General features: G+C 37.1%; 1 protein-coding gene across 1 annotated transcript; it reads right to left on the reverse strand.

Annotated features, from left to right (window-relative positions):
* Positions 1-11,694: 11,694 nt before the first annotated feature.
* On the reverse strand, positions 11,695-15,670 carry LOC124459856 (endoplasmic reticulum metallopeptidase 1-like). The gene is made up of 11 exons (XM_047009628.1): positions 15,661-15,670; positions 15,058-15,598; positions 14,743-15,002; positions 13,907-14,027; positions 13,692-13,846; positions 13,251-13,634; positions 13,012-13,192; positions 12,770-12,954; positions 12,574-12,717; positions 12,015-12,503; positions 11,695-11,934 (listed from the first exon to the last, which is right to left on the reverse strand). The coding sequence occupies exons 2-11, from the start codon at positions 15,536-15,538 to the stop codon at positions 11,767-11,769; spliced, it is 2,568 nt and encodes an 855-aa protein (XP_046865584.1). The 5' UTR covers positions 15,539-15,598; positions 15,661-15,670; the 3' UTR covers positions 11,695-11,766.
* Between the last annotated feature and the right edge of the window lie 683 nt (positions 15,671-16,353).

A 16,353-nucleotide genomic window follows, 5' to 3' on the forward strand; every position in this document is an offset into this window, starting at 1 on the left:
GGTGCGTAAATTTTAATTATCAATGTCTTCGGATGTACTTAATCACTCATAAAATGTATGTTTAAAGATATAATACTAAACTATGCAGGAAGTGGCAATTGTTATACCCTTGCAAAAAGTGTATATTAATTTTGGTCAGAAGTGTGCAACGCATAGAACTAAGCATTTCCGACCATATAAAGTATATAAAGTCCCATAGGAACGATCTTTCGAAAACAGTGACTTTTGTCAATAACTTCGTTACTTTTGACGCGATTGCTTTCAAATTAAACATTTGTTAGTTTAATATATCTGTTATGGACTGTGCCGATTTTGATAAAGATCGTGTTACTATATCATATAGCACCCATAGGAACGATCGGTGGAAAACAGTGACTTTGATCAATATCTTCGTTATTTCCTATGCTAAGGTTGTAGGCCGTTCTTTCGGACACATTAGCCCTTTTAGCTTAAACGTTTTTCCACTCTGATGGTTATAGGTAAGGAAAAAGTTACCAAAAAAGTTGCAAGGGTATACAAACTTTGACGCGGTCGAAGTTAGCCCCGGCCCTCTGGTTTTTTTTTTGTTTTTGGAGATCAGCTTCAACCTTTTTTAGGGTGGTGGAGACAGAAGCCTTTCAGGATGTGCAGTTCTAACTAGGGGCAATTGCAGTACTTGGCCATAATATTCTATTTTTTGGAACTCAGTTCATCAATGAACAGACAATACCTTCAAAGCATCACTCCAAGTATTATCCACATTAGTTCCTATCGTATTTAATTTTTATACCCTTGCAGAGGGTATTATAAAATTGGTCAGATGTTTGTAACGCACAGAAGGAGACGTTTCCGACCCATAAAGTATATATATTCTTGATCAGCATGAGAAGCTGAGTTGATATAGCCATGTTCGTCTGTCCGTCCGTCCGTCCGTCTGTGTGTATGCGTTTTACTCAGCCGTCTTAAGAGCTATCGGGCTGAAATGTTTTGTCGGGGTTTTTTATTACCCGGACCACTATATCATATAGCTCTAGAAGAACTAGAAGAAACATTTTCATAAAAATTGGAGTATGCTACGCAATTTACATATTGGATATAAAACCCCAGATCCCAAAATTTGAATGTGATCGGATAAATATAACAATAAAATAATCGGCTCTCCTCCCAGCTCTGCCGGCAGCGCTGCTTGCTGTCTATTACATCTTTCGTCATCAACAGAGTACATGCATACACACACAGATGCAACGCTACATAAACTGTATGTGTATGCGTGCGTTGCTTTGCTTTGGGAATGCGGGAAGAAGAAGAACAAATTGTAAAATAGAGAGTAAAATTGTTTTGTTTGTATATTGATGAATTGAGTTGCAGAAAACAAATTTTGAACATGTAAAATTATTATTACCAAGGACTGCAAGGGTATATAAACTTCGGCATAGCCGATGTTAGCTTCTTTGATATTTTTTATTAAAAAATGCGTATGTGGAGATGTCAATTATCGAAATTGTAAAACTCATTGGCGAAAATAAAAACAGTGTAAAAAATTATTTAAAGACGCGAAAAATTATGGAAGGAATTCCCGCTCTGATAGCCCAATATTGATTGGCAACCGAATATGACATTAAGCGATCAAATAAAATATGAGCGCATCCCCATAATTTTTCCTCTTGATATTTACGAGGCGTGCACATAATTCCTGCAGTGATCATACAATGCTTCATATTGAAAAAGTCTCCTGAAACCGGAGCTACTGCCTAGGTTGCACGTTTACAGTTTGCCAACAAAAACAAAGTTTGTACTTTCAGTTTGTACTCAGTGGAAAAATATTGTTTTAAGTAACCAAAAATGTTTCATTTAGATGAACACGAATGGTACCGCTAATATTTGCGCGCCGCAAAACAAGTCAATGTGTCCAGATATGTTCATGACGGCTCTTGAATATATAAGCTGAATTTCCGTTTATTGAAATGACTCCAAGCGAAATCAGCAGATCAGCACCCTTCAGTACCGGAAATTCGACGTACAATCCGCGGCGACTTGTCAGATTTCGCCTCGGAATTTCAGGGGACACGCCATACAAATTTGCGGCTACATTTAACATTGCATGTCCTAGCGTCTTGGACATTCTCTTGACATTTCGACGGCATTTCTTTGGAAGCCGAATAAGAAAGTTGGTCGTGTCCGGAATGTCCGAGCAAAAATATTGCTCGCATGTTCAACTGACTTTGCGGCGACATGTCGACCAAATGTCCGAGGGACGTAACGGCGACATTGTCGATGGAATATCCTCGCATTTTCACAAAAATAAATCCTTGATTCGATTGAGTTTTTTAGCATGTATAAAAAAAAAATTAGAGCCAAACAACATCGGGTGACTTCTTTTGGCCCGTATGACTTCTTTTGCGCCACCTTTTACTATACACCCGTTGCCTTTTCACCTGGAGCGACTGAACCTTAGGATCGGTGACAGATTTCGACTGCAGGAGAATATCTCATGCTTCAGAAATCCACCGATCCTTCGGCTCCACACCGAAGGACTACGGGACAATGGTAAAGGGTAGGGTATATGAAGGTTAATGCAGCGACGTGTGTTCATGATCAGCAGAACATAATAAGAAGACGTACAATTCATACATTTTGATTTATTAATAATTCACGTAATCTTACACAATAGTTTTTATACCATACACCCATAGGGTGAAATGGTATATTAAAATCTCCAAAATGTACATATATAACAGGAAGCCTCTCCGACCCCATAAAGTATAGATATTCTTGATCAGGATCAACAACCGAACAACAGTCGATCTAGCCATGTCCGTCTGTCCGTCTGTATGAACACGCAGATCTCGGAGACTATGTATAAGAGCTAAAGCCACCAAATTTGGTATGTAGACTCGTGTGGTATGTAAATCTATAGAGTTAATTGGAATTTCGACCACGCCCCCTTACGCCTCTGGAATTTACATAAAACAGATTTTTTTAAAAACTATGAAAGCTACCGACATTAAATTTGGTATGTAAACTAGCTTAATAGACGCGCAGATATTGACTATTTAAAAATTTTGACACGCCCATTTCCGAAAACTAACAAAGCTATAGTCACCAAATTTAGTATGTATACTGGGTTAGTATGCGCGCAGAATATATGTATTTTAATATGTTGCCACGCCCATTTCCGCATCCATAATTTAGAAAAAACCGATTGTCTCTTGCAATTTTTTGACAATCGCAATCAAAATTGGCAGACTAATAAATCTTATCTATTTCTATCAAACTACCAAATTTGATTGAAATCGGACTAGAAACATGCAAAATATGCGTATGAATTGGTCGTTGGCTAGTGGCGGCGCTAGAGTGCTCGTGTGTTTGTAGAGTGAGCGACATAGCATGTGGTATGAGGCATGTTGAAACAAATTAATAGATGTACATTTGGTTTTTTAAATTTTAAATATTTGTTTCACCTGGTGTATGGTATACCCAAGTCGGCGAGTCGACTTACTTACTTCATTTTTTATGTATGGCAATGTGTCCCTACCGCACTCGAAGTAAAAAAAAGGACCTGAGAATAAGTTCCCCTCTGATCGATCCTGTGTTGGAAAAATCCTTGCTGATGGGTTCTACTTTTCTTTGTTTCACTTCTACACAGTTCGGTGGTCACTTATTAGGTGATTTTCTGAAGTTGTATTACTATTCTCTCTACCTAAAACTCACGCTCATTCTGCCTACTTCCCATCCTAACGTGGAAAACATACGATGCGCTTCGCGCTTTGGCACGCGTCACTATCTCCATCTCTCTCTTCCGCTTACCAGTTCTTTGCTTTTCTATTTTGCGACGGCATGCGACGCACACTTGGGCCTCTGCTCGGATAGCGTTGCAAAAATACGTTTTTTCATGATCGCGTTTGGCAAAAATTATATATGCAATCGATAGGAAATACTTCAGAGATTATGAATCCGAAAAATTTTTGAAATCGGTTGAGATTCATGGGTGCTAGAGGCGCCCAAAGTTGAGACATTTTTAGTGAAAAGGAAAAATTATAATTTTTAAAAAAAATCGCAACTTTAAAACTGAATATTGGGCGATTTCAACAATCGATCTTGGATTTAATGGTTCATTGCTTATAGAAGCGTTTAAAAAATGTACTAAATATTGGCATTTTTGAACTTTGATGGAATAAAACTAGAATGACTCAACGAGTATCAATACCGGACTACATACACTAGGTATGTGAAATATTTACCTATCAGATGTATATAGTCCCAATATGCGGAGACCTGTGACAGCGATGCGTAAGCCAAAAAACTAAGGCAACCTAGCCTAAAAAATGCGCTGCAGGTATAAGGAAGAAGAAGAGCGCATGCGTATTGGCCTGTGGCTTGTTTGCTATTAATTGATAACATTGCGTAATGCTGTTTTGCAAATTCTACCTGTTGATATATATGCCTTTCTACAATGTTAGATTGCTAATTACCTGCTTTGGAAAAACTGACAAGTCAGGTAAATGTTATTTAAGTTGATAAAAAATTGGTCCTAGTTGCAGGTTGGTCGTTTTTATTTCCGTTTACCTAATTGTATGCAAATATTAAGTTTTTTACCTAATTAATACAAAGAGGGTAATACCGATTTTGCGTTCTACCTAGTTAATTCAAAAAATAGAACATAAAGAGCTAATTGTTCCTCTCGTTTGCGACAGTTTATTTTTAACTCCATAAGTGGAAACACCTTAGATCTGGACTGACTAGTATTTGTCAATATAATTCAAGACAGTTTTATTTAATTGTGCAAAAATGTTGTTAAAGAATGAAAGGATTTTGAAAGTTTTCAAAGAGTGTGAAAACTTAAATAATTTTGAAATGGGATTGCTAAAGGAGATGAGCGTTTCATTCGAAAACGCTAGAACGGAGCTTAAGTTGAAAATCAAATATACACAATATAAAGCTGGGACTGAAAGTTTACTGTCCAAAGTACGGATACGGAAACACGAATGATGGAAATACTTCAAGGAGATTTTTTGAAAATGATGAAGGGACATCTTTTATAACAGGTGTTAGTCAAGAGATCATTAAAAGGTTGGCTGTTATCTTGAATGTTATAAATTGCCGAATATACTTCAAAGACTGCTCATCTTTTGACTGAATTGTATCCGCAAAAAAAACTTACCCCAACGGTACATAGGATTTTGGCTCACGGAAAGGATTTAATTGAATATCAGTGTTTACCACTTGAAGAGCTATCCGAAGAAGCACAGGAATGTAAAAACAAGGACTACAAAAGGTTCAGATACACTAATACATTAAAAACTTATCGTGTTAGACAAAATGAAGACCTTTTTAACATGCTAGCAGCCTCTTCGGACCCACTTATTGCATCACTGAGACACGTGCGATCACGAAAGGATTTGGAAAATAGCAATTATAGTCTCGAAATGTTGAGTTTATTAGATACTGATGTAAATATTGAAAATTATTTTGAAGAAAATCAGCCATCAATAGCAAATTTTCAAAATTAACCTAAAACCAGAGGGCCGGGGCTAACTTCGACCGCGTCAAAGTTTGTATACCCTTGCAACTTTTTTGGTAACTTTTTCCTTACCTATAGCCATCAAAGTGGAAAACCGTTACGTAAACGAAAGAACGGCCTACAATCTTAGCATAAGAAATAACGAAGATATTGATCAAAGTCACTGTTTTCCACCGATTGTTCCTATGGGAGCTATATGATATAGCTACCCGATCCTTATCAAATTTGGCACAGTCATTAACAGATATATTAAACCAACAAATGTTTAAAATGTTAAAAGCAATCGCGTCAAAAGTAACGAAGTTATTGACAAAAGTCATTGTTTTCGAAAGATCGTTCCTATGGGAGCTATATGATATAGTCACCCGATCTTGAATTTGGCACAGTCGTTTATATGTGTAATTAACTTAACAATATTAAATTTTATGATAATAGCTCAGAAAATAACGAAGTTATTAAGAAAAGTCACTGTTCGTGACTTTGCCATTTGTATGGGAGCTATATGATATAGTGATCCGATCCGGCTGAGTCCGAGATATACAACGCCTGCAGTATATACAAGCCTACGTGCAAAATTTCAGCTCTGTAGCTCTTTCGGTCTAGGAGGAGTTTGCGTTGATCTAGACGGACGGACGGACATGGCTATTTGAACTCGTCTCGTCGTGCTGATCAAGAATATATATACTTTATATGGTCGGAGATGCTTCCTTCTATGCGTTGCACACTTTTGACCAAAATTAATATACCCTTTTTGCAAGGGTATAAAAAAATTTAAAAAAAATGTTTATTTTCTTTTTGTAATTATGTTAAAAAACCAAATTAAAACATTAAAAAATGTTACATAGTCGTCTAAAACAATGAAAAATTCCATTTGTGATTGAAAAAAACCGGGTTTCGATATGGTTTTAAAGGAAAAACATGCTTGGAAATATTTTCTGACTTTGACCTTGAATATTACAGCACCATGAACACCCAGCACTTTTGACAAACATTCATTTAGAAGCTTAAGGTATTCTTTATCATATGCTTTTTAAATTTTTGAAATCGCTTTATTGGTTTAGACGCTATGATTTTTGCAATGCTAAATGCCAGAAGGCCCCACTGTGCGACGATGCGGTTGATGCTGCTATGCCAAGTTGGTAGCCAGAAAGACAGAGGCGTAGATCGTGAGCATTGTCTGTCAAATAAGAACTACAGTTAATTTCATGTTGGATTATTTTAATATGCCCTCCATGGGCGTAACAAAAAAAAATTTAAAAGATCAAAGAAATGACATGTCATGTATTGTGACCCGTCACTAGTCCTATAATACATTCATTTATCATGTATGGTGGCGGCCACGAATTTATGACGTTTATTTTGGATTTTATTTCTGATTTTCTCGGCTCTTAAGTAACTTAATGAAATATGAAAAGTACTTTTCTACAAAAGAAAGTGAATTGAATTTCCCGTCGAATTACATATTATACCCTTGCAGAGGGTATTATAAAATAGGTCAGATGTTTGTAACGCACAGAAGGAGACGTTTCCGACCCCATAAAGTAAATATATTCTTGATCAGCATGAGAAGCTGAGTCGATATAGCCATGTCCGTCTGTCCGCCCGTCTGTGCAAATCAACTTCACGCCGCCATCTTAAGAGCTATCGGGATGATACTTTATATCTGAAATAATGAAGATGTTGATCAAAGTCACTGTTTTCCACTGATCGTTCCTATGGGAGCTATATGATATAGTCACCCGATCCTGAACAAATTCGGCACAGATGTTTATAGGTGTAATAAACTAACCAATACTAAATTTCACGACAATAGCTCAGTAAATAGCTTGAGAAAAGTCACTGTTCGTGACTTTACCGTTTGTATAGGAGCTATGATATAGTGTTCCGATCCGAATCCGAGATATTCAACCCCTACAGTATATACAAGCCTACATGCAAAATTTCAGCTCTGTAGCTCCAACGGTCTAGGAAGAGTTTGCGTTGATCCAGACGGACGGACATGGATTTTTGAACTACTTTACATTGTCGGAGATGCTTCCTTCTATGACTTTTCTCAATAAATTCGTTATTTTCTGAGCTATTGTCGTGAAATTTTATATTGGTGAGTTTACTAACGACTGTGCCAAGATCGGGTGACTATTTCATATAGCTCCCATAGAAACGATCGATCGAAAACAGTGACTTCTGTTAGAAGTTTAGATAAAACGTTTTTCCACTTTGATGACTATAGGTAAGAAAGAGTTACCAGAAACGTTGCAAGGGTATACAAACTTCGATGCGGTCGAAGTTAGCTCCGTCAATCTGTTTTAAACTTTGAATGTGTGCGAAAGTCCGTAGCTACACCCAGGAAATGCCCATATAAATATGTACTTACATGCAATTTAAACCGAATCAACCGATTACAAGGGGTAAGTGACCTGAGTCGAGGTCATGCAGTTCGCGGAAGAATTGGAGTTCATCTGGAATACCACGATAAAGTGCGAAATCAACAGCAGAAGGGTTTCTGGTAGTGTCAAGCGCAAATAAAGTTGGACCCCCAGAAGCCAATACGTTGAATCTAATATTAATTGTAGCATCATATAACTGCTTACCACGGGCGATATTTTGTAAATTACCCCAGAAAGAGTTTCTGGCATTCCAATCACCTCCAACTAAGGTTTTAGGTGATCTGTCGTTAAGTATGCCCTCAAGAAACCGTTGCGAAATGTTTATGTTTGGGTGAAGATAGATGGCGCCAATTTCAGTTGACCCAATGTTGGAGCTTACTGCAATGCGTACAAGCTGCACTTTTGGGCTGGGCGGTTCGCTAGATGGTATGCCTCTGGTTGCCATTCCTGGTCTGCTGAAGAGGGTTTCAGTTTGATTGTTTCCTTGGACAGCGCTGGGATTGAAAATTGGGAATCTTTTGTTATTCCTGTTGCGATTTAGGAACTTTAGGTAAACGGAGCATCCTTTGTAGTGAGCCAAGGGGCTTTTATTGCAGAGAGCACTGGTTTTGAGTGATTCTGCTCTTTCGGGTCAGTCAGTTTGCAAATAACCAAAATTTCCATAACCAGCTGTTTTGTGGCAGTCGTATTTGAAGTGGCCGGAATTTTGACATTTACGACAATGAGTAAGGTCATTAAATTTTCTTGGAGCTTCATTAGTGCAACGTTGGTGGCTTAAGACGCGAATTTCGTATATCTGAATATTGTTGACCTGTTGGGTCATGTCCACAAAAAAAATGTGTAGAGGGTTTTTCGAAATCCTGCCTATTGGGTTATGAATTTTGAGAACTTTGTGGTTCCTGTTCGTAAGTTCCTTTTTTCAATTGGTCAAAAGTGCAGGGTCTATTTGCACACCCTAAATGGTAAAATTCGAAATTGTCTAGCTTACTAAAGTGAGCAACTAAATTCCTCTAAATTCCTCACTGCTTTTAGCGTACACTCAAACAGTGCCCCTATTGTTTTTAAGAGTAAAGGAATTTCGTGGTAGGACCAATATATGTTTTCAAGTGTAGATTGAGTTTTGCCTACAGTTTGCCAGGCGTTAGAGAGCATTTGAAAAGACGATACATTAATTGTGGTGTCTTTTGCCATGTTGTCTAGTTCTACATCATTCATAATTAATAAGTCACGGCATTACCTGGGCTGGGTAGGACATACCCAACAACAAGTGTCGTTGTCACCAGAAATTATTTCAGAACTCGCGCCTGTAGGAAGCTTAGCACAGCAGTTAGGCAGCTTTCTGAACTCTATTAAAACACAAAAGCAAAGCTTGTTGTTGTTATACCCTTGCAAAAAGGGTATATTAATTTTGGTCAAAAGTGTGCAACGCATAGAAGGAAGCATCTTCGACCATATAAAGTATATATATTCTTGATCAGCGCGACGAGTTCAAATAGCCATGTCCGTCCGTCCGTCCGTCCGTCTGGATCAACGCAAACTCCTCCTAGACCGTAAGAGCTACAGAAATTCGCATGTAGGCTTGTACTTACTGCACAGGTTGTATATATCGGATTCAGCCGGATCGGATAAAACGGCAAACTCACGAACAGTGACTTTTCTCAATTACTTCATTATTTTTTGAGCTATAGTCGTGAAATTTAGTATTGGTTAATTACACCTATAAACTGTGACAAATTTGATCAAGATCGGGTGACTATATCATATAGCTCCCAAAGGAACGATCGGTGGAAAACAGTGACTTTGATCAATATCTTCGTTATTTCCTATGCTAAGATTGTAGGCCGTTCTTTAGCAAACATTAGCCCTTTTAGATAAAACGTTTTTTACCTTTGATGGCTATAGATAAGCAAAGAGTCACCAAAAAAGTTGCAAGGGTACACAAACTTTAACGCGGTCGAAGTTAGCCCCGGCCCTCTGGTTTCTTAATAACTTCGTTATTTTCTAAGCATGTGTCATAAAAAATAATATTTGTCAGCTCAATAAATATGTATATACTCGATATGCTGCGATATAAAGCTCATAAGTTGTACTGACGAATATTATTTTTGTCGACTGATCCTTGCTATCGGGGCTATATGATACAGTGATCCGATCTTAATGAATTTTTCATAGTCATTTAAAGGTTGTATATCCTTGCAAGATTTTTGTTACATGATATAGTCACCCGATCTTGAATTGGCACAGTCGTTTATATGTGTAATAAGCTCACCAATATTTAATTTCACGACAATAGCTCAGAAAATAACAAAGTTATTGAGAAAAGTCACTGTCCGTGACTTTGCCGTTTGTATGGGAGCTATTTGATAGTGTTCCGATCCGGCTGAAACTATACAAACTGTGCATTATATACAAGCCTACATGCGAAATTTCAGCCCTGTAGCTCCTACGCTCTAGGAAGATATCACGACGATCCGGACCGACGGACATGGCTATTTGAACTCGTCTCGTCATGCTAATCAAGAATATATATACATACTTTATAAGGTCAGAGATTCTTCCTTTTATACGTTGAACAGTTCTGACCAAACTAAATATACCCTTTTGCAAGTGTATTATAATATGACAAATAAACTGAAATCAGGAACAGCAGGAAAAATCAATATTTTCGTCCGATCGTTCCTATAGGCTGTAAAGCCGTATTCCAAATCAGATGCACTAAAAATGAAGTAAGTTAGTCGCCTCGACGACTTAGGTATACCTACCATACACCAGTAAAACATATATTTCAAATTTATCATAACAAACGCATTTATGTATTTTTAAAATGAATTACGTATTTTAAAATTCAGTTCATATGCTTTTTACAAGCATATTATAGTATCTCGCTCACCCAAGCATATGAGCACACTAGCGCCGCCACCAGCCAACGGCCATCACCGGCCTTATGGAAAAACGTTTATATTTATAACTTGGCTGCTTTTTTGTTGGATATTAATATCAAATTTAAGTGTGCCAAATTTGATTGGACAAGGTAAAAAACTAAGGGATCTCCCTTTACGGGGGCGAAAAGGGGCGTGGCAAAATTTTTATACATACAAATAGAGCGCATTTTCAAAGCAATGATTGTCTAGCTAGAATAGTCTTTGAAATAAACTTTTTTTCAATTGTGGAGGCGGAAACGGGCATGGCAAAAATTTCATATAAACTCGACTACTTTGCATACTACAGGTGTCTATACATCAAATTTGGTGACTGTAGCTTTCATAGTCTCCGAAATCTGATTGTTTATACGAACAGACGGACGGACAACGTTATGGGGTTTAAGGTAGAAAAAATACATATATACATAATACAATACAAAATACGTATATACATAATACATATGTATTACAAATGTATAAATAAAATCGATTATACTCTTGATCAGGATTAACAGCCGAGTCGATTTAGCCATGTCCGTCCGTCTGTCCGTATGAACACGTAGATCTCCCACTTTCGCCTTCATAACCGATTACCTGTGGGAATTTTCGGACTATCGAACCCAGTTTCAGCACACTAATTAGCCGTATTAATATCTACAACCTAGCAAATTATATTAAAATCTAGAAACATGGAAAATATACGTATAAACGAGTTTTACCAATATTGAATTGGCATATTGATTTTATGTTGTAATATATCTTGCATTTAACAATTAAATGTAAAAAGCTAAATTCAATAAAAATAATTAGGCATATTATAAAATTCCAGTACCCAAGATAGACAAAATGATTTGTAAAAATATTTGTACATCAAGGATTAATGGTGCGCAAAAAACAATTCTAGAGCCAAAAAAAAATGTAATTCTTGGCGATTTCTAATCGAATAGAACAAATTTCTTTAAAATATATGTCTTTCATAGCTGCTTGGCCATTCCATTGAGTAGGCAAAATCCGGAAGAGTTTTAAGAAACTCCAAACTTGAGTTATCTCGCCTAGCTGTGGGACTCGCATAGTGTCCCGAAACTCCAAGCTCAAATACTGGCATATCCGAATTGTCGTCACTTTTCTAAAACAAAAAAAAAAAAAAAACAGCGCATTCAATTTAAAAAAAATGTTTTATCTGTATCCTTTATATTATCAACTTACCAAAAGCTCAAAATAAAAATCAATAGGCGAATTGTCTTTTCCAGATGTGATTAAAATTTGAAGAGGCGGTTTGTACGTACCCGCATAGTCGAGCATCTTTTGATCGAAGGACCATTTTAATAGTTTCACGCCCAATTTAGGCTTAACAAACAAACCAAGATTTGGGGGCCCACTCAGTCGAAAGTATCGTACTTGATAGCCATTATCTAGGACGGTTCTGTTGATAAGTTCCAACACTGTGGGATAGGGTAATTCTACAGGTTCCCGTCTAGGTAACCATCGAGCCTCATTTCTAGAGGCACACCATCGATAACACGGAATGCCGCACATCAGCTCGTCGCCACAAGTGTCTCCCAGTCGTTGCAAATTAGTCAAATTCATAGTCTGATGAAGTGGCTGCTCCCTATGCCGATCCAACAAATGAAGGTAGTAACCAGAATCTTCAAGACTCAAACTGCCATCATAATCATAGAACCTGCGATTCACTTGCTAGAAATTTAAAAGTGTTCTAAGTTGACTAACAACACAAGGAATCAAAGATTAAACCATTGAACCATACCATTGAATCAACACGCATTACGTTAGTTTTCGATCGATATGGAAAACCGATGTGTGAGAGAGTTATCATGCAGAATATAAACATTGTTAGGACCAATCCGCCGATTATACAGTTTGGGCGACGGAATGCATTGATGAGGGGTGCCTAAATATAGTGAATACAATAACAACGACCTTAAAAGATTTAGAAATCCTACCAGAAAACCAAACGACAAGATAGAACCCAAGGCACACAACAAGGCAACTAACATGTCCGGATTAGGAGAGAGGCCGTTTCGACCTGTCATTGGAATGACAATCGATATGATACTATAAAATCTATAACTTAAATATAAAAAGGGTATTATCTGACCAGCACTAATTATAAGTGCCCAAAAGTAGCCTGCAATCATAAAAAGTGTTAAAGTTATTGCCTTAGATAAGGGCACATTTATCTTACCTCGATTGTGGAGTGTGCTTAGCAGATTTATGACTTGAGAGCCGAAATAAAAAAGTAGAGAAATCATACACAGATACGTACTACGGAAACTTGCAATCGTTAGAATAATACAAATGACAGATAGAAATACACAGTGGGCGTGTTGAGCTATTTGTAAACGATATGCATGACAGATCTTCTCCTACAAATCAATATATGAGTAAATTGCAGTATAGTTTTAATAATTATAATTCACATACCTTTGTTCTTAGAGTTAAATATAGAGTCGTTGGCAATACCAAGCCAATTAATGAGGGACAAATGAAGATGCCAATGAGCAGCCAGCTGTTGCTGAAATAGGTCATTGTGCGGTCGCCAGCATCGTAGAGAACAGACATTAACAAGGGAAACCCGAAAGCCAACAGAAATCCAAAAACGGCCAATAGAAGAAATATGCCGAATTCGCATGCCAATGTGCTAACATTCTCACACGATACTCTCGACATGCGCCATAATGAGACACACACGACAAGTATTCCGCCGAGAGAAAATGACATATTCAAAGCTACACCAGTTGACTCGTAATAGTAGATAAAGAAAAGACCCAGAAAATCAAAGAACACGGAATGGCCTTCGGAATATGCCTATGAAAGGTAATTTCAGTGAAATTAAAAATTTGTAATTTATACAAACTAACTAACCTCTATGTCATACATTTCTTCTGCGTTAGAAATACTACGTGTTAAAGCTAAGATGTTGTCGCCTGAGTTTTGGAGTGAGTCCTGAGATATGAGTGCCCATCGGTCAAACTTTGTATGGTAAACAAATCCATTTTTTACCGTGGCCATATCCAGCCCTGAAGAATGAAAGATTTTGTTCTTTACTATTTGGGAAAAGTAGCTATTTAAAAAGTCACCTGGCACGGGTCCATAATCACGGAAAATTCTAAAATCAGTATCGGAAGGAATAAGTCCGGCTTGAAATATTTCCTCTGCAAGTGTAGTCGCAAATGGATGTTTCACACTATTTCTGTAATGCTAGGGGTAATAATTAAGAATGGTATAAAAAAAAATTTCAAAGAAGCTAACTTCGGCTATGCCGAAGTTTATATACCCTTGCAGTCCTTGGTAATAATAATTTTACATATTCAAAATTTGTTTTTCGCAACTCAATTCATCAATATACAAACAAAACAATTTTACTTTTTATACTGCAATTTGTTCTTCTTTTCCCTCATTCCCAAAGCTAAGCAAAGCACGCATACACATACAGTTTATGTAGCGTTGCGTCTGTGTGTGTATGCACTCGAATTTTTATACATTTTTATGAAAATGTTTCTTCTAAAGCTATATAATATAGTGGTTCGATCCTGATAATTTTTATACTTTATCTGATCCAGATAATAAAAAGAACAAAAAAAAAATTTCAGCCCGATAGCTTTTAAGATGACTGAGTAAAACGCATACGCACCGACGGACGGACGGGCGGACAGACAGACATGGCTATATAGACTCAGCCTCTCATGCTGATCAAAAATATATATACTTTATGGGGTCGGAAACGTCTCCTTCTGTGCGTTACAAACATTCGACCAATTTTATAATACCCTCTGCAAGGGTATAATTAGTGAGGTGTTCGTAAAACTGGTAAGAAAACTATTTGGATAATAAAGTCAGAGGCATAGGCATGATTTTAGGAATTATTCAGCTTCGTCGATATTTTTAACTAATAACTAATCATTCATGCTCATACCCTCATTAGCCATGGATGATTAGGTCCGCTTTGGAAAAGTATTTCACGGCCACCCGAGCCAGCGCCTTCAAGGTTAATTACGGTTTTGCAACTTGTGGCCCACTTGTGCTGTGTAATAAACCCGTGAGCGGCTAGCAATGATTGCTCCTCAGCTCCATTAAATAAAAAAACAATTGGATGAAGAAACGTCTTTTCAGATATGGACATCTGGCGTAAGACTTCCAACATGACCACTACCATAAAGGCATCATCCCCCGCACCTGTTTGAAAAGATTAACAATATGCATGGAATTTTGGTTATAGCTTCTATCTCACCCCACGCTCCCGGCTTGGTATCGGTGTGACTATTCAACAGCAAATACGATGTGCTATTGGAATTTTTAGCACTTAGTTTTACTATCACATTTTGTACACCCCGATAAACATTCATCAATTGGTCTCTCATATAGGAACCCGACACATGCTGAACATCCACCTCCAATTCAAATAAATCTGTGACCATTTCTGAACGAATTTTTTCAATTTCATTGAGCAGAAAATCGTAAATTACAACTTCGTTGGCTACATCTCCGGCCACACGTGGTCCCATTCTGTCGATTTCAAGGAGCAAGATTTCTGCTCGTTCCGCTACAAATTCTCCAGGTTTTTCTATTTCCTCTGCTACCTTCAGCCCATTTGGTAAGGAATTAGATAACGGTATCACAATCGCATAAAACAGAGCCATCCAAGCCATCAGAAATCCAGCGCCAAAGTACCAAGGCAACTGTTTACAACTCCGTTTAGCTTCAATACTCATCTCGACCTCGACAGTGTCGATATCCTGCTCTGTTACTCCCTCATTTGAGGTCCCCAATACCTTTGAAAAAGTGACCAAAATTAGTATTGGTGCTTAATGTTTTTACATAGTACATTTTTTACACTATTTTTATCCTTATGCCTCATTTTTAAAATGATTGTTTCCACAAAGACTCGCGACGTGGATCTACGTTTGCACGCCCAACCAGCAAGTTAACTCAAAATTCTGCTTTATGCTGGTTATGACTTAACCCATTATTATATATTTTTGCTCTACCATAAAGATATTCCGTTTTTGTGGTGGGATTGAGTAATTGTACCGTGGAAAATTAAGTTTCTTTGGGAATACATATGTACATAGTACACAATATAAGAAGTATATATGATGAAAATTAAGATATACAGGAAAAACTTTCGAAATTTATGACAGACACATATCTGGGATATGTAGTTAGTATACAATTTATTTGCCATAGGAATTAAAGGTTTAAATCAAAGTTCTTGACCTACACATTCATTATTTTTCGAATTATATTATCATAAAACTTGGTTTTTATATTTATACGTCATTTAAGCCCCATAAAAACAGTCGATCAAAACATAAATATTCAATGTTAGAAGTCAGAAAAACTTTTTTTTTAAGATTGTTATCAAGAAGATTAAAGATTGTTTTTAAACGCATCCTTGCACTAACTATAAGACAGACAATAAACTGTAATTTTTTAAAGTTTCATCAAAATCGGGTCAGTAGGGAAAATGTAACCAAAAATGTTCAAGAGTATAAAAACTTCGTTGCTGTCGCTAGCTTTTGGTTTT

This window comes from Drosophila willistoni, assembly GCF_018902025.1.
Source record: "Drosophila willistoni isolate 14030-0811.24 chromosome 2L unlocalized genomic scaffold, UCI_dwil_1.1 Seg168, whole genome shotgun sequence".
Lineage (NCBI taxonomy): Eukaryota > Metazoa > Arthropoda > Insecta > Diptera > Drosophilidae > Drosophila > Drosophila willistoni.

Bases quoted from the DNA above. Each gene is read 5' to 3' on its own strand.
- LOC124459856 (XM_047009628.1), bottom strand. From the start codon at position 15,538: ATGAGTATTGAAGCTAAACGGAGTTGTAAACAGTTGCCTTGGTACTTT. The intron at 15,003-15,057 runs GTGAGATAGAAG...CTTTTCAAACAG, and splicing joins TACCAAGCCGGGAGCGTGGG to GTGCGGGGGATGATGCCTTT. The intron at 13,635-13,691 runs GTTAGTTAGTTT...TACCTTTCATAG, and splicing joins AAGAAATGTATGACATAGAG to GCATATTCCGAAGGCCATTC.